General features: G+C 41.3%; 1 protein-coding gene across 1 annotated transcript; it reads left to right on the plus strand.

Annotated features, from left to right (window-relative positions):
- Nucleotides 1-3,422: 3,422 nt before the first annotated feature.
- On the plus strand, nucleotides 3,423-17,379 carry otol1b (otolin 1b). The gene is made up of 5 exons (XM_068041650.1): nucleotides 3,423-3,459; nucleotides 8,253-8,624; nucleotides 12,308-12,397; nucleotides 12,972-13,043; nucleotides 16,496-17,379. Exons 1-5 carry the CDS (start codon nucleotides 3,423-3,425, stop codon nucleotides 17,377-17,379), a joined length of 1,455 nt encoding a protein of 484 aa, XP_067897751.1.
- The last annotated feature ends 2,379 nt before the right edge of the window (nucleotides 17,380-19,758 follow it).

The raw sequence follows: 19,758 nt of genomic DNA on the forward strand, positions 1-19,758 counted from the left end.
CATGACAATATGAAAGGCACAATTCATCATAGCGGCGCCTCATCAGACCCCTTTCCTATCCTGAGTGGTGTGAAACAGGGCTGTGTTCTTGCACCTACACTGTTTGGGAACTTCTTCTCCCTGCTGCTCTCACATGCGTTCAAGTCTTCAGAAGAAGGAATTTTCCTCCACACAAGATCAGATGGCAGGTTGTTCAACCTTGCCCGTCTAAGAGCAAAGACCAAAGTACGGAAAGTCCTCATCAGGGAACTCCTCTTTGCTGATTATGCTGCATTAACATCCCACATAGAAGAGTGTCTGCAGAGACACATCGACAGGATTGCAACTGCCTGCAACTAATTTGGCCTAACCATCAGCCTCTGGAAAACGAACATCATGGGACAGGACGTCAGAAATGCTCCATCCATCAATATCGGTGACCACGCTCTGGAAGTGGTTCAAGAGTTCACCTACCTAGGCTCAACTATCACCAGTAACCTGTCTCCCGATGCAGAAATCAACAAGCGCATGGGAAAGGCATGTTTAGTTTAGTTTAGAGATACAGCACTGAAACAGGCTCTTTGGCCCACCGAGTCTGTGCCGACCATCAACCACCCATTTATACTATTCCTACCACATCCCCACCTGTCCCTATATTTCCCTACTACCTACCTATACTAGGGGCAATTTATAAAGGCCAATTAACCTATCAACCTGCAAGTCTTTGGCATTTGGGAGGAAACCGGAGCACCCGGAGGAAACCCACGTAGACACAGGGAGAACTTGCAAACTCCACCCAGGCAGTACCCATAATTGAACCCGGGTCGCTGGAGCTGTGAGGCTGCGGTGCTAACCACTGCACCACTGTGCTGCTGCTATGTCCAGACTGGCCAAGAGAGTGTGGGAAAATGGCGCACTGACACGGAACACAAAAGTCCGAGTGTATCAAGCCTGTGTCCTCAATACTTTGCTCTATGGCAGCGAGACCTGGACAATGTATGTCAGCCAAGAGCGACGTCTCAATTCATTCCATCTTTGCTGCCTCCGGAGAATCCTTGGCATCAGGTGGCAGGACCATATCTCCAAAGCAGAAGTCCTTGAGGCAGCCAACATCCCCAGCATATACACCCTACTGAGCCAGCGGCACTTGAGATGGCTTGGCCATTGAGATCTTGGCACTTGAGATCGCATGGAAGATGGCAGGATCCCCAAGGACACATTGTACAGCGAGCTCGTCACTGTTATCAGACCCATCGGTCGTCCATGTCACTGATTTAAAGACGTCTGCAAACACGACATGAAGTCCTGTGACATTGATCACAAGTCGTGGGAGTCAGTTGCCAGTGATCGCCAGAGCTGGCAGTCAGCCATAAAGGAAGGGCTAAAGTGTGGCGAGTCGAAGAGACTTAGCAGTTGGCAGGAAAAAGACAGAAGCGCAAGGGGAGAACCAACTGTGCAACAGCCCCGACAACCAATTTTATCTGCTGCGCCTGTGGAAGAATCTGTCACTCTAGAATTGGCCTTTATAGCCACTCCAGGCGCTGCTTCACATACCACTGACCACCTCCAGGCGCTTACCCATTGTCTCTCGAGACAAGGAGGCCAAAGAAGAAGAAGATGTCACCCCCTACACCATGAGCTCTTATTTTGCTTAGTAATCTTTGATGTGGCACCTTGTCAAATGCTTTCTGGAAATCCAAGTACACAGCATCCCCAGGTTCCGTTTTATCCACAGTGTTTGTTACTTCATTGAAGGACTCCAATAAATTAGTCAAACATGATTTCCCTTTCATAAAACCATGTTGACTCTGCCTGATTACATTGAGATTTTCTATGTGCCCTGCTATAACCTCCAGGTTCCAGCATTTTCCTTATGACAGATGTTAAGCTAACTGCCCTGTAGTTTCCTGCTTTCTGTCTCCCTCCTTTCTTGAATAGAGGTGCCACATTCGCTATTTTCCATTCTGATGAGACCTTTCCAGAATCTAAGGAATTTGGAAAATTAAACCCAATGCATCTATTATCTCAGCAGCCACTTCTTTTAAGACCTCAGGACATGGGGACTTGTTAACTTTTGGCCCTAATAATTTTCTCAGTACCCTTTTCGTGGTGATTGTAAATGTTTCATGTTCCTCCTTCCCTTTTACCTCCTGATTCACAATTATTTCTGAGATGTTTTTTTCTATCCTCTGCAGTGAAGAAAGATGCAAACTATCTGTTCAGTTCATCCACCATCTCCTTATTTCCCATCATTCATTCCCCAGACAAATGCTCACTTTACTTACTCTTTTTTCCTTTTTAAATAGCTTTAGAAACTCTTACTGTTTTTATATTTCTAGCTAGCTCTAATTTCTCCCTCCTTATTAACCTTTTAGTCATCCTTTGCTGTTCTTTATATTCTGCCCAATCTTCTGACCTGCCACTCATCTTTGCCGAATTTGATACTATCAGGAAGGGCTAAATGGCCTACTCCTGCTCCTATGTTCAAAAAGAGGTATTCAGTATTTCATATTACATTAATGATTTCCCTTTAGGATTTAGATTTCAATGTCAATATTAAATCTGCACTAAACTCTTAAGCCCAAATTTGTAAAGGCAGAGCAAAAGTGTAACGAAACTGTTCTGAAACTTAAGGCCTGAAACTTAACTCTGTTTTTCTCATCATTGATGCTGCCAGAGCTGCTGAGTATTTCCAGCATTTTCTGTTTTTATGTAAAAGTGCGAAATCGGCCTGAATGAATTGACGATTTTGCCCGCGTTAAAGTGAATGGGGAGAATCTCTTCCCAGGTAGTCGTCAAGCAACTCGCACGTTTCACTAATATCACATTACCCATTCGTTTAGATTTTCCGAGGATATCTGAAAATGTAACATTTTCAAATCGATTGTTAAAAACTCAAAAATTGGGAAGACGTTGGTATAAAGTGGTAAACGAAGCGATCTTGATTACCTGGCATGATTCTCAAACTAGGGACTGCATTAATTCTCTTGCACATGAATCACCTAATGCTTGCATCAGAAAGTAATGGTAACTAGATTGCAGTGTTATGCAATCTGTAAATCTAATTTAAAATGTGTACCTTTACAGTAGAAACTTTGTTTTTTTTAGTATTTTTCTGCCAACAAATATGCTACATTAAAATGAAACATAGCACGTTTTTCAAACTGAATTATATAAATCATTAAACCGTTCAATCAGATTTTTTTGGGAAACTTCATTCATACGGCACAATAGATAGTCATTGATCTGCAAAAATACGTCAGTGGGAAATAGAGCTAGCTTCTACCTAATCACGAGTTTGTGCAGGGAGAAAATTCTGAAGAAATTAGCCAATCCCCTGCGCCCACAAATACTTCGTACATTGCCATTGGTTCTGGGTTAAAAGTAATAAAGTAAATCAGTGAATGGGAGACATGTATTTCATTTGGTCGAATTGATCCTAGATGTTTGGAATAAATGATAAAGAAAACGTTACAGCAGGTATGCCAGTATGTGTGTTGATGCTAATTTTGTACTTTTGCCACCAAAGGTAGAATAATTAGTGTTGGAAGACCGCATGTATTGTTTCAAAATTGATGTAGTCTAGTTTTTAAGGTATATTCTTTAGAGTTGTAATAGCAAATATACAAAACATATAAAAATCAATCAAATTTAATAGTTCTTGAAAATGCAAATTAGGTAGTTTGCTTGTAACATAATCACTGGGGAAAGTTTGTTAAAAATAATTCTGAAGTTTTTAAAAAGGCACGCATTTTGCGCAGACGTAACATGTTGAAATCTAGTATTGTCATTCCAGTTTTCATTCGGTACCTCTGAATATGGAAACGAGTTATAACTCTGGAGACAAATAGAAGATAGTGTCTTCTACACCATCATTGAAAGGGTTTTAAAGCCTGATGTGATGTTACTTGCGTTTTACTTTTAATAGTTTTCCTGCATCACGGAGGAGATCTGTGGGCATTGCAAAAGTATAAAAAGCAGCGGTAATGATCACAAATTTGGGACTTTAACGAAATATGAACGTTTTCACTTCTAATCGAATGAATAACACTTTAGGATTACAGTTAACATTAAACCTCAGGCTTTTAACATTTTAATAACATTGAAATGTACTTGGGGAGTGATAAGAATCATTAAACTCTATTACTGTGTAAAAGAGGCAACAAACGTCCTGATTCAGTGGCTTTACAGAGTCAACAGAGCAGTTACAACATGCTTAGGTTACATTCTGTAACAGAGACTTAGGTTGTTATTGGGTATCTGTTGGTTTTTGGTTACCCTGATGGACGGAAAATAACCCTTTCTCATTAAAATATCGCATTAGCATGGATATACAGTACCAGTAAGTGTTCGAAACAACAGTGACTGTGTTTATACTTTGTTAATGCAATTTATATAAGTGGAACGGAAAGCTGCTCAGTGATACTCGAATCAGACTATTGCTTTGAAATACTTCTAAAAGTGTTCTATTGCAAGAACAATGGTCAAGTGATCAAATCAGAGGAAAATGGCAAAGATTCAGTTTCTCCCTTTTCACTTGTGAATAGGAAGAATGAAATTTAATGGTCATGACTTGCTTATGGAAATAGTTGATTATACTGTTACTCTGTTTTTTCAGTACTGTTCCCACATAAAACTGATACCATTGTTAATTATCAAAATTGTAATGTGAATGAAGCAAACATCAGCAAATAATGTTGACCAAGTTTAAATCTTATTATTTATTTGTTTTCTAAAGATGTTTTCAGTAACTTTACCTCAGATAATGGAGTTGGGCCAGAATACTATAGTTATACTACACATCAGTTCCTCTTTCAATATCCAAGGGTTGCACAAACCAGATTGGTCATAGAGTCATACAACACCGAAACAGGCCCTTCAGCCCATCATGTCTGTGCTGACCATCAAGCACCTAACCATTCGAATCCCATTTTCCAGCACTTGGCCCGTAGCCTTGTATTCTATGGTGTTTCAAGTACTCATCTAAATACTTCTTAAATATTGCGAAGGTTCCTGCCTCTATCATTTCTTCAGGCAGTGTGTTCCAGATTCCAACCACCCTCTGGGTGAAATTTTTTTTCTCCATTCCCCTCTAAGATTGGCACTCTCTAATCTGTATTGTCACTCAGACTTTTTTGAACTTTTAAGCAATTCCAAAGCCTGTGCTCGGCCTCAGCATGTGCACATACAATGGACATTAGTATGACAGACAAACGCTTATGGGTGTTACATTCAAACCTACAATTGAAAACAAAAGTGAACTTTCTGCTGAACATCAGCTCTAGATACCAAAAAAGTATGAATCTACTTTAGAATTGTAGTCATTTGCAGCATTTATCCAATCACTCGCTCTACACCCAAACACCATGGAGTGCAATTCTATTGCTACTTGCAATCTGGAAGATCAGTTTGAAGTTTTAAATTTCTGCTTTGGACTCAACTTACTTTTGCAGTGAGGCAAAAGTACTAGTGTAACTGCAGCTTATTAATCACTGCAGAAAGGTGCCATCTCTTTTATTTTACATTTGTTAGTAGTTCTTTGTGCAAAACAACACTGATTCCACAGCTTCAAAGTAATATTCGAAGTCACAGATAGGAATGTGAAGAAAATTTCTCGCTCCACCGCTCCGAAAAAAATGGTTGCTGGCCAAATCGACAAATATAGAAAATTGATGTACTCAAGTTGCTGGAGTTGGTAACACTCTTCAAACTTGAATCAGAAGGTTGTGGGTTGAAGCCCCATCCTAGGACTTGAGCACATCATTGGGGTTGCCATTTCAGTGCAGTAAAGAGGGTGCCCTGTGTTGTCAGAAGTGAGATACTTCAGGGGAAGCATTAATCTAAGACCATGGGTTGGAGTTTAAGGAGCCCTCGATGTCAGGATCTGTAGTGGGGGCAGGGCCTGAAGATGGCCCCGGATGAGGCCCGCCATGGACCTCGACGCCAGCAGGGAGTGGGAGAGGGGCAAAAGAGATGTATTTATTTAATTTCATTTAATGTTTCTTTAAATATTTGAATTTCCCAGTAGTGCTGACAGCCCTTTAAAAATGGCTTGGAATTGCGGCGGCTCTTTGGTGTGTGGCCTAGATTGACGGGCCGCCATTTTGTTTGCCCACTGCTGGGCTTGTAAAATTCAGCCCTATGTCTTCCTATTCCAGTGGTTCAGGTGGCCATTAAAGACCCCATGCTACTATTCAGAAGAAGTGCAGGAAATACTCTTGGTTTCTGACCAATATTATCCCTTAAACTAACACGACCAACAATAGGTTGACAGATCATTCATGTCATTACTGCTTGTGAAACCTCATTGAGTACTTTCCCACAATACAGTAACTGACTGCAAAATGTAATTCTTTTTGTGTTGAGCATTTAAAAAAAAAAGCTCACTCTCTTGCATTTGCTCTGGTTCCATTTTGCAAACATAGCTTTTTAGGAAAATGCACTAATCATTCTAAACTATTTTTAACTAACTCCTAGCTCCAAGATTGTTGTAGCTCACCAAGGCTGCAGTTGTCATCCAGCTTTTGCATCAATGCAAAGTGGTTCTGAATATGCAATGATTTGAATGCTGATGTATAACTCTGAAATCAGGTCCCACCCTGACTCTGGATCACATCCAAGTCATGGAGTATGAAAACCCTCTCCACTGGACCTCATGGGCACTTTTATAAACTTAATATTTTTAATGCCACAAGTGGATTTGTGGCATTGTTCTTGGTAAGTCAGATGATATTAAGCAACATACTGCAGATTCTGGAAATCTGAAATAAAAACAGAAAGTGCAGGAAATACTCAATAGGTCTGGCAGCATCTGCGGAGAGAGAAACAAAGTTAGCACGTCTGCCCAGTCTATTCCTTACAGGCCACAAAGTTGAATTGCTGATTTTGGGGTCAATTAGATTTTATTATTGTTGCTGAGGGAAGAGGCAGATGCTCGTAAATGTCCATGCTTCATATTAAAAGAGATTAGCACAAAGTGACTATGTTTCTTTTTTAACAAATTTATTTTGACATTTTGAAGTGTGTTGGACTCAAACCTTTGTATGCAGATAAATTTTCCCGCACTGCCCCAACTTTAACAAAAATCCAACAGACAGCAGAACAATGTGTGAGCATGATTGCACAGAGCTCTCTCCTGGCAGACAAAGTGCAATTTGCAGTCCACAGTATCATTTCGATCTTATTCTGCTTTCCACTATATAGCTGCAAGTGTCAGATTGATAGTGCAGTATAATTGTAACCTAAGTTTTTTGCACCCTTATAGAGATTCTGAGAAAACGAATGCCATAAAATATAATATGGCTGTGGTTGATTGCTTCAGATTATTTTATATAAGATATGAAATTTATTCATATAGAAATAAAATAGAACCTCAGGGTAGATTTTTACATTTTAGATTTTTTTAAAATAGGAATAGCAAGATCCAAGATTTCAGTGCACGTGAAACTGGACTTCGTCACTCTAGTAAAGTGGAAAAATATAGTCTTTTTTTTTGGTGGCACATCTACACTCTTAGATTAGATTAGATTAGATTAGAGATACAGCACTGAAACAGGCCCTTCGGCCCACCGAGTCTGTGCCGAACATCAACCACCCATTTATACTAATCCTACACTAATCCCATATTCCTACCAAACATCCCCACCTGTCCCTATATTTCCCTACCACCTACCTATACTAGTGACAATTTATAATGGCCAATTTACCTATCAACCTGCAAGTCTTTTGGCTTGTGGGAGGAAACCGGAGCACCCGGAGAAAACCCACGCAGACACAGGGAGAACTTGCAAACTCCACACAGGCAGTACCCGGAATCGAACCCGGGTCCCTGGAGCTGTGAGGCTGCGGTGCTAACCACTGCGCCACTGTGCCGCCCCTTCTCCATTGTTCAGTTATGGCAATTATGTTCACATTTAAACATGGCTTCCTATGAATGCTTTCTTTGTGTATTCTGATTATGAATAGGCTCACATCGTTTTGGAAGAGGACAATACAGACATAGCTGTACTGAGCACCATAATATTTGTGGTCAAAACTCTGAACATGGCGTCAGGCACAAAAAGTTACAGAACTCCATGGGTCATATCATGATGCTATTGAACTTTTGAACATCACAGTTGCATATTCTGTACATATCTAAGCTTTTTACATTAAAAGTTATTTTAACAATTCAAAAAAAAAACTGGTTTTTAATAAGGTGCCTGACAAGGGATTGGTATTTCTTTTGTCTCTTGTTTCCACATACTGTTAAAATATTGGCTCATCTTTTTCAGCTGCAAGGATGTTTAGCCTTCCCTTGCACACAAAGCTCCTTCTACTGTTCCTCTTCCTAGCACCAATAGCAGCAAAAACTACACCAGCACCAAAAGCTGAATTTAAGAAAGATGAAGTTTTTACAGGAGCTCTATTTCCAACCTCGACTGTACCTGCAGAAGAACTTGGCACTGATAATTCAGATCTTTCATCTGAAAGTTCCACATTGAAATCAACATCTTTACGTTTATTTGACACCTTCCCAACTGTACCTCCTTTTGAAGATAATGGAAATTTTACTATTGATTCAGATGAGTTCCTGTTTAACTGCTGTGACTGCTGTCCCCCAGTACCAGGACAAAAGGGTGAACAGGGAGAACCAGGTGAAGCAGGTAAAGTTGATGCAATAGTAGAATTGTACAGTAAACCCTGTGCATCCTTTTTAGAGCTAGTGTGTAACATCACCATAATCATGGCCACTACTAATCGCTCCTGCAAAAGTTGCTGTAACTATGAAGCAACAATCTGAAAATATGGAGGGCAATAATTCAAGCCTTGGTCCTAATAACATTGCATTACTTTGGTCAGCAGTATTCCAAATTATGGGATGCTAAGGCTTGCTAATCATTCATTGCACAGAGTGCCTGATAAAGCAGTCAGCAAGTAGCTGTAGCACAGAGATGTTTTTATTGTCATTATGGTCTTATGTTTAATCAAAATATGCAATAATGCACAGAGTGTCTGAACAGTGGTCCAGTAACAGCACACACATGAAGGGTTGGATTTTGTAGTCCCATGGGGGATGGATGCGGGCACAGAAAATGTCCCCCACGGGACCCACGCCACCGTGCTGCTACGATTACATGGCGGGTACCACTTTACATATTGATGCTGGCCACGCCCCCCCCCATCACATGGCAGGGGTCATCTTGGCGACATTGTTCACAGTGTCACCTGTTAAAGGAGCAGGTGCTGGGGTCATTTTTAAAAGGCTGCCAGCCCTGCAGACAGTTCAACAAAGTGCAGAGTTGCCCCCTTCCCCCTTCCCTATACACAAAGTGTAGATCGGGAACTGAAGGTAAGATCGCTGCGGATTAGATTTTAATTAATGCAAACATGTAATTTAAATATGCAAACTCATGTCCCATCACAGAGTGGCTGAAGGGGCTGCCATGGAGCTTCCCCGCCACCGGGAAAATTGGGCCCGGCAATCCTGGCGGCGGGTTCTGTGGCGGGCTGTTGCCACTCTTATTCTCTGTCCAGCATCACCCCCCCACCCCACCCCCTGCCATGAAATCCGACGTCGGGCTGGGAACAAAATCCAGCCCAAAGTATGTAATGCAGGGGAAGTCTGCTGCATTATTTCTGGACACTGGTTTCATGGGATTGATTTGCTGCCAGAAACTGCTTTGTTTCTCTGCAGCTATCTCTATAGTCCTTTGCTGTTCTCCTCTTGACAGGTTAATATATTTATCTTTCTGAATGCTTCGTAATACTTCAGCTCACTTGTAGCTTCTAAGGTTGGACCCTGGCTGCCTCTGCACCTTCCTGAGCATTTTGCTAATTTTAAACAATTCCTCTTTAAGGGTGAACAGTTGGCCTTTTTGTGAATTGCTGGCACTGGATAGCAGACTGTTTGCTCCGATGTCACTCCCAATGTTTCATGTACTAAGTGCCAAGAGTGTCAAATGTATATTTGAATTAATGAGGTCAGCAGAAAACAATGCAGGCGTGCCGGGTGACTAATGAACAATGGTCCGAGCACCATTGTGCATAGGCTGCGTACTATTAGCCCTGGTAAATAAGTGGTAAATATTCCATTCATATTTCCTATTCTGTTTGTAATGGAACAACATTCTACACTGATATCCTGATTAAGTGCAATTTTCTTGCTTTATATCCATGGTTTCATTCGGCAATTTCCTTTAAGTCAAAATAAAAGATGAGACTATTTATTCAATCTTTTTTGGAACTTAGAAGTGCAACTGGAAATACAAATCCATTTCTACAATTGATTGCATTTTTACGCTCAGAATGATGAAGGATATCTGTGTTTTTTCCACTTTTGTCACCCAGTGTCAAGCACTCCCAAGACAGCGAAAGCACAAGTCATGTGTAGAATGAACCTTTGTTTATTCTCCTCAGTTTCAGAACAGCATCATCTACTGCGGTCAAATCTTTCCCATCTCGACACTACCCATTTTTGTAATCACTTTTAGTGCCCGCAGTGCAACACAGTACTATATTTTAAAAAAATGTACTGTCACTGGAAGTAGCAGTCTGATATGGATAGAGCAGCACAGTCACTTCAATGTAACTGCACTGTCACCTCTAAAGATGTTCAGTCCAGAATGTCAATCAATACACACTATTCATGACACCTCGAGTACATGAATGTGTGGCATAGTACATTCAAACATCAATGTGCAAAGCTTCCGTGCCTGTGAAATCCCTGCCATGCACACCCCACCATTCCTTGAAGAAGTGTGACCAGCACAATAATGTCATGTTGCCTGCACATGCGGCAAAAAATCAACATCATATAAGAATTGACGGTATCAAGAAAACACGAGTGACATTGTCAGCTTTGTGCTAATTAGTACAGGATTGTGGTAATCTTTGTACTGTGGATATGCATTTATTAAGAATGAGACTGAATCTGTCCAGACTTCTTCTCTAGATAATTCCTACAGTAGTCAGAGAGAATGATCTTTTTATTTCATGAATCTTGGTTGGACACAAACATAGACACTAGATATAAATCATAATAGCCTAAGCCAGTCTTCAACCCAGTCCTACTAAGTGCAGTTATATATTTCTGACTGCAGTTATACCATTTATACAGAAGCTTGTCATTATGGTGTAATACAAAAGCATAAATGTATTTTAAATTTGAGTAGTTTTATGTATGAGCTATAAATAGCATAAACTACATCTAAATCTTGTCTTTAAGTAGAAATGATATGTCAATGTGTTTTCAAATTAAAAATAAATTGGAGGACTCAAGTTATGATCTTCCAACAGAATAAAACTAGAAGTGCATTTAAATACTACTGGTAGAGGCAGTTGAAGAGCCATTTTGCAGTCAGTTAAGATTTATTGTAAGTTGAAAATGACATCTTTACATTTTTCACAATGATAATATATTACTGTACAATATGGAACAGTATACCAAAAAATCAAAGCAATGGTTTATATTATAATGGTTTATCAGTTATATTTCTGATTTTATGATTGATTAAGTACATTCTCTTAGGAATTTGTTCTTAAATGTTAACAGCACAATTTATATAATTAAGATCAAAGCAAAAATATTCAAATGGGTGCATAGAACTATAAAATTCGTGATAATATTTCTAAAATTTTAATTTAAATGTGTGTTTATTTCTTATCCTAACAATGCTCACCAGCTAGATTGTTTCTAACATACAGGGAACGGAGTTGGTGTTATCAGGAATGTCCAGAATATTAGATACTTCAAGCATATTCTTTAATATAATTTAAGGGATGTCCAGTGTGTTTGGTTCCAGATCTATTGCAATTTGGCACAATGGTAGTTTGTCACATTAATGATTTTCTGGAATGAATAAAGTGGCTAAATATGCTTCTAAATATCTTGATCATGCTAACATAAAACAAATTATCACAGCTATGGCCAACTTTAGAGATTCGAATTCTAAACAAAATAAAAAATTGCAGTTCATTTTAAAGTACTGCTAACTTTTCCCAACTGTAATTTTCAGGATACCAGTGGTTTGTTTTGTGTTCACTACATGCAAATCATCAACGGTCATTCAGTTTCGTAAAAAGCAAGCTTAATAGATTTTGGAATTTGTTTCTCCATGTCCTCTACTAAACAATTTGATATATGTAAGTGGTGCAAGGCCATATACAAGGGACCAGGGAGCATGTCTCATACAACACTGTCATCGGATGATCATATTTGTCATTAATTTATTGCAGTACGGTTTGATAAAATTCCTTACTCAGTCTATTTACAGATAGTAGAAACATACTCGGAACATGAATTTAATCACATCTCAATTCAACATTTATTATTTGTTATCCTTTATAGGGTCTCCAGGTGAAAAAGGAGACCAGGGAATAGCAGGTCTCCCTGGGTCCCCAGGGCCAGCTGGTACAAAGGGTGCTGTTGGAGAAAAAGGTAGGCTGTTTCCGAGGTACATGATGTGACCAATTCAAACCAATATAGTTTAAAGAGGGAATCAATATTAATGAATATTTCATATTGATAAATAGTAAAGAACATAAGAGTGTAAGAAATAGGAGAAGGAGTAGGCTATACAACACCTCGAGCCTACTGCGCCATTTAGTAAGATCATGGCTGATCCTTGACCTCAACTCCACTTTCCACTCCGATCCCCATAGCACTTGATTCCCTTATTAATTTCAGTCTTGAATATACTCAACAACTGAGCATCCACTGCTCTCTGGGGTAGAGAATTCCAAAGATTCACAACCCTCTGAGCGAAAAAATTTCTTCTCATCTCAGCCCGAAATGGCTATTCCCCCTATCCTGAGACTATGTCTGCCTAGTTCCAGAATCTCTAGCCAGAACTTCTCAGCCTCTACTCTGTCAAGCCCTCTCAGATATGATTTTGTAAAAGTTATTGCCTCTTATTTTTGTGAAACTTTGGTTACATTACCCAATTTATAATTTTTCTAAAACTTGATACCAAAATGTATATGTTTTAAAATTAGTAATTGTTGCTGTTCAGGAGCAAAAGGGGACCGTGGTCTAGATGGATTTGATGGACTTCCAGGATTTATTGGAAAACCAGGGGAAAAAGGTATGGTAAGGTAGATGTTGCTTACACATAACAAGGTTTTTAATGATCCAATCACAATGCTAGATTTTGTAGTCTAATAATATGCAGCATTAGGATCCAAAATATCAAATATTTTAATTTGAGGTATTTTGATTGTGATAGATGGCAGCACAGTAGATCTGTAAACAGAATGTTTCCTATATTTGCCTTATTTATTTACATTTTGCCATTGGCAAAAACATTTTTATGAATAATGCACCTTCATTAGCTCCCAATCTCAAACATAATATTCAATTCACAATTAAAAATCTTATAAATTAAAGCAGACAATAATCTAGAAGCAAGTTTAATAAGCTTACAAATTAATTTTGTTCATTTGGTGTCTGTTTATTTATTTATATGTGGTTCTATATTCTGGCATTTCCCCCAAACCGTAACTTCCGCAGACTGGTTCTTTGTGCATTTATCTGATCCAATGGCTGTAAATATAATTAAATATCTACTGGTGAAGAACCATGCAGTGAACAGTAGATTTGAAATTTCAGCCCTCAGAGCTCATGTGACACTCAGTCCTGCACTCAGAGCTCTCTGCAAGCACCGGACTCTGCTGTGTCTTTGTTTGGTTCTGCTTCTCAACCTCAGCTACTTTTTTGCACTTGTCTCTTAGATTTTCAAGATTAGCCGATGTCCAAACAGGTCCAAACTATAGCCAGCTCTTAGGCTCACACCCTGAGACTGTCAGTGTCTTCCTTACACTGGTTTGTGCGATACTTTCCTGTACTCAATGTTCTTGATTCCATCCTTGGTTCCTATTCAGCATTTTCTCCCAGCTAATGTCTCCCTGTACTCAATCTTGCTTTCAAAAAAAGGTGATGCAGAGGGCTGAATTCCTGGCACCAGGCTGAAAAGGCAAGGGAAAGCCTGCCTCTGCCTTCTCGTGCTCCCCCGGAATGATCCTCCAATCTTTTTATATCTAAGTTTCAGGAGCTGGTATCCCCATTCCTTTAAAGTTGGGGATACTGCTCCCAAGAGCTTCTGGTCATTCAGAAGGCCAACAGCTCAGCATATCAGTGGTGCCACTGCTGGTACTGCAGGGCCTTGGACCTAGGCACAGCAATGGAACCCCAGACCCAAAGTAAGTGAGGTAGGGTTGCCGGAGCCAGTCTGGAAGGCTCTGGGGTGGTGCGATGGGGGTGTGGTCGTGAAGTCTAGGGGGAGGGGAGTTTTGGAGGGTAAACTGGTTCCCGGCTGGGGTCCTCCGTTGCCCAAGGATGAGGGACCCTCACCACCAAGCCTGCAGGTAGAGTGCCTCATGTTACAAGGTGCCCTCCCTGCTTGGCGGAGGCACCCCACACCACTGATAAGATCCCAGTGGCGGCGGGAAGAGGCCTTTAATTGGCCACTTAAGGGCCTCAATTGGCATCTTGGCAGGAAGGCTGTCATTGGCCGTCATCCTCCCCGCCACCCACCGCAATACTCCATGCCCATCCGCCTCCAATTCCGCCTCAGGGAGCCACATAAAATCCCAACCAGAATCTAACTTTTGAATACTGTGGAGAAATACAAGTGAATTAAAATTCAATATGCCCTTACACTGAGAAAACCATACATTTGCCAGTTATACAACTGCTGGTTAGAGGTATCCTGAAAGCACCGCCCTTCCCAATACCATTCAATAACATTAAGTTCTGCTTCAGTGGTATCATGAAAGAGGATAACAATTGTGCAGGACTCCTTACTCAAGATGCAGATTGTGAAGCATAAAAAGAGTAACTAAAGGGAATTGAAAGATACTAGATGAAATGTGCAATTTGTCTTCCTTTAAAACATTTAGGAATACAACGCAATTTAGCAGACTAAACATTTCCTTTGAGATTGTACGAGCATAGAATATCTATGATGATTATTTCATTGATTAACTTTGCATCAGCTGAAAGTGCCCTGCTAACCTGCAAATGCTCTAGAATGATTAACCTAAAGTTTTTTTTAACATCAATAGTAGAGGTTTTCAAAAATTTTGAAGATTTGCATGGTGGTTAGACCAAAAGTGACATATTAAACAAGAAAGGCTAACAATATGCAATGGCACTTTCTCTACATTCTAGAGATTCCTTTAGGAAAATGCAACTCAAGAAATTAGAGACTAAATGACAGCCGAAAAATGGCAGCAAAGTTTATTTGGCAAAAAGCCCCCTTAAGAAAAGTAAACAGGACTAACCTGTTTAATATTGCTTAAACATGACTGTAACAGAGAACATTTTAAAAACAAAATTCTGCTTCAGTGTAAGCTTTTTTTTTTCTCCACTTTTCATTTAATTGCTCCTTCCTACCTAATATTGCCTCAGGCCCCTATCTGTAGTTTGATTGTTATATCTTTTGCCTGATTTTTTTCTCACTTAATTAAATGCCACGGACCTCAAATGCAATTTTGACAATGTTTATAAATGCACAGCATTGCTCATGCTTTTTGTATCATATACAGTAGGTAATAAAAATAAAATTAGAGCATATTAATGTGAATAAATGTACAAGACATGTAATTAGCTTACTACTGCTCCTTTACTTCAGCTTATATTATGTGCTTATTCTAACAGTAAATGCATTACATTTTTGCTTGTAACTAGGGTAAAATTCCTGAAGTGTGTTTCTGAATGATCATTGTTATCTTATCACATGCTCACTAATTCTGAATACTACCATCTCCAACAAGAGAGAGTTTAACCTTCTCCCCAGGATATTCAATGACATTACCCTTGCTGTATTCCCACCATCAACATCTTGAGGATCACTTTTGGCCAGAAACTTTACTACAAGAACAGGCCAGAGGCTGTGAATTCTGTGGCGAGTGACTTGCCTCCTGACTTCCCAAAGCCTTTCCTCCATCTACAAGGCACAAGTCAGGAATGTGATGGAATCATTTCCACTTGCCTGATGAGTGCCGCTTCAACAACATTCAAGAAGTTCATCACCATCCAAGATAAAGCAGCCCACTTGATTAGCACCCTATCCATCACCTTAAACATTCACTCCCTCCACCTCCACTGCACCATTGCTACAATGTGTACCATCTCCATGTTGTATTGCAACAACTTGCCAAGGCTTCTTCACCAGCACCCCTCAAACCCATGATCTCTTACTAACTAGAAGGATAAGGGTAGCATGCATTTGTGAATGTCACCACCTGAAAGTTCTCCTCCAAGTCACACACCATCCTGACTTCAAAATATATCACAACTTCTGCATTATCACTGGGTCAATATCCTGGAACACCTCTCCTAACAGCACTGTGGGTGTACTTATACCACATGGACTGCTGTAGTTCAAGTGGGTGGCTCACTATCACCTTAAATGCAATTAAGGATGAACATTTAATGCTGGCCCTGCCAGTGACATCACATCCTGTCAAGAAATAAAAAAATACATTCTAAATAGTCAGAAAATATGCTTAACTTCCTGTTGTCCTTTGTTTTCAGGTGAGCAAGGAGCAAAAGGCGATAAAGGGAACATTGGTTTGCCAGGATTTAAAGGAGATAAAGGAGATAAGGGAGGTCCCTGTGAAAATGGCACCAAAGGAGAAAAGGGAGAGCAGGGGGATGTGGGCAAAATGGGGTTAACTGGAGAAAAAGGTGAAAAAGGTGAGGGAGGAGATATAGGAGAAAAGGGAGAATGTGGGGACATTGGTGAGAAGGGTGATCGTGGAGATTCAGGGGCAGAAGGTGAGAAAGGTGACAAAGGAGAAAAAGGGGAGCCAGGGAATGATGGTATTAAAGGAAATGATGGATTGAATGGGGAAAAGGGAAATGAAGGACAAAAAGGAGACAAGGGGGATCGAGGACAACTGGGACCAAAAGGATTAGTAGGGCCAAAAGGAAGAGTCGGTAGCAGAGGTCCTCGTGGACGAAAGGGTAGTCAAGGACTAAGGGGTTTTCCAGGAAACAAAGGTGAGGATACAAAGGTCACACCATCTGCATTTAGTGTGGGTTTATTGCCTAGTAAGTCCTTCCCTCCAGTTGGTACCCCAATAAAATTTGAAAAAATGTTCTACAATGACCAAAATGTCTACAGTCCAGAAACTGGAAAATTCCGTTGCAGTATTGGAGGTGTTTATGTGTTTTCATACCATTTGACTGTGAGGAGTAGGCCTATAAGAGTTAGTCTGGTAAAGAATGGCACTCGGACCCTGAAGAGTAGAGATGCAATTTTTGGTCAAGATATAGATCAGGCATCTGGCATGGTTATTCTTAAATTAAAACCCAATGATGAAATCTGGTTGATGATAACTCGAGACTGGAATGGCATTTTTGCCAGCAATGAAGATGATAGTACATTTACAGGGTTTCTTTTGTATCCAGTGTAGGCTTCTTAATATATATATGCAATTCTGTTATTTTGTAACAACCTGGATTCCCTCTTTGAATGTACTGTTGGTTTTAGATCTAGTCCATGCTGGATCAATAAATGAAATAGCCAATATTTGAAATAATCATAAAAAATAAACATAATTTTGTTGATTTTTGTTTGAAAGAAACTTGACATTGTACTGAGTACATAATTTTAGTTCATTTGAGCAATAAAATCCATGACAATATGGCATTTGTTTGGTTCTCTTACTGACATTTTGCACTACGTTTTCGAAAAAGTAATAGAGGGATGAATTTTACAGGCCCCTCAGCGTTCTGGATCATGGCTGGGAGGCCCGTAAAATACTTGCGGGAGGGGCCTGCCTTGACCCTTGATGCTGAGTAGGGCCTGCCACATATTACCGGCGGCAGCAGGACCTTGGTGCGGCTCCCCCCGATGCTGCTCGGCGGCGGAACCCCAATTATAATATGTAAAGGACTACTTACCTCTCCTGATCATGCATCCGCCGCCTCTCAATCCACGCTTCCGCATTTTACATCGAACAGGCGGCTGTCACGTACCGTCCTGTTCACGAGCCTGAGAAGCCGACGGGACATTGGAAGCAGGAGTACTCAACAGTGACGGTAAGTCCAGATATACAGGGGTCTAAACTCTGCATACTTGAAGGGAGGTGGGAGAGTGGGTGGGACTACTGGAGGCAAAGCTCTGTATGCGTGAAGGGAGGTATTGCATACCCTCCTTTCGTGAATGGTGTCCGCTCTGCGCTATTGTATGTTTGTGTGTGTGAAGGAGCAATGGCACTCCAGTCAGTCTGTGTGTTGGGAGGGTGCCAGAACCGGCAGGAGTGTAAAGGTTACCTGGCTGGTGGAGCAATTGATGCAGCTGATAGAATCTTCATGCGGTCTTGCTATGCCACTCTTAATAAGAGCAAAGATGGGCGATGCCATTGCACACCACATAGTTGATCCATGAAAATACCTGATGTACCCGTTAACAACAACGACTGCCCTGTTAGGTGCATTTGCTTAAGTGAAGGATACAACTTTATTTATCACATTGAAATGGGTATGTCTCATCCTAGATTGTGTGATCCGCTTCTCCTGAGGATCCATATGTGTCGGAGGCAAAATCTACAGGCAGGTGCAGTCCACGTAGAGGTCCCCGGTTGTGAGCAGCAGCCCCCAAGGGGAGATCGCCATTACAGGTTGCCGCGCATCTACAGGCCCCACATGACATACCAGCGGATCCCAGAGCACCAGTGTCAGAGGCAATTGCACATGTAGAGGAGGTGGTGATGCGTCTCTGTGCCCTGCTCAATGATGACACACAGCCCATGGGCTTGGGTGGACATCCTATGCCTGCGGTCCTCATAATGGCAGTGGCTCTTAAGCTTGACGCCTATGCAGCATTTCAGGGACCCACCAGAGACTTTTGTGGGGTCACGCAGTCAGCGGTGCACTTCAGGATGTGCACCGGAGAGCCAGTGAGTATGTGCACTTCAGGATGGACTCTCACAGCCAGTCCCAGAGGGCCATCAGTTTCGGCAGAATTGCCGGATAACCAAAGGTTTTAGGGTTCATAGACTGCACACATGTGGCCATCAGGCCTCCCAGCAGGCTACCCACCTGCAAACGTTACCATTAAAGGAATCCTCTCAATCTAGGTGCAGCTGGTATGTGTTCACTGAAGATGCTTCATGCAAATCTGTGCCCGCTTCTCAGGCAGCTGCCATGACACCTGGGTCTTGCGCCAATCCCAGCCACCACTGCTGTTCACTGAACTGGCTCAGATAGAGGGGTGGCTTCTTGGAGACAAGTGCTATCCCTTGCAGTCATGGCTCCTGATACCAGTGACAGACCCCACCACAGCTGCATAGGAAAGATACAGTGCCAGCCACTGAGCTGCAAGAGTCGCCATTGGGCAGGCGATCAGCATGCTGAAAACACGCTTCCAATGCCTGGATAGATAGGGTGATGCCCTGTACTACGGGACGCAAAGGCCAGCTCCTTTCTTTGCTGCTCACTGTGCTCTGCACAACTATGCACCCAATAGGGGGCAGGCCTGGCATGATGAGGCGAGACATCAACAAGATTCCTCCTCAGACTATGAGGATGCTGAGGACCTACAACAGGAAAGGTGCATGAGAGAGCAGATGGCACCCAGGCTCCGCATGTAGGGCTAGCAGTGAGCTAGGGATGTACGGAAGTGGCTTATCAGACAAAGGCTGTCTGCTCCATAGGAACTGACATGAGCTCTGCAAGACACACATCACACTCGCTCACCTGCTGTGCACCAGTCCACATCTGCAGCATCTCTCTGTATATCATTAGAGGCAGCAGCTGACTGAGCCAATGTCCATGTCACTGCATCTGTG

The sequence above is a fragment of the Heterodontus francisci genome, chromosome 11, assembly GCF_036365525.1.
Source record: "Heterodontus francisci isolate sHetFra1 chromosome 11, sHetFra1.hap1, whole genome shotgun sequence".
Taxonomy (NCBI): Eukaryota; Metazoa; Chordata; class Chondrichthyes; order Heterodontiformes; family Heterodontidae; genus Heterodontus; species Heterodontus francisci.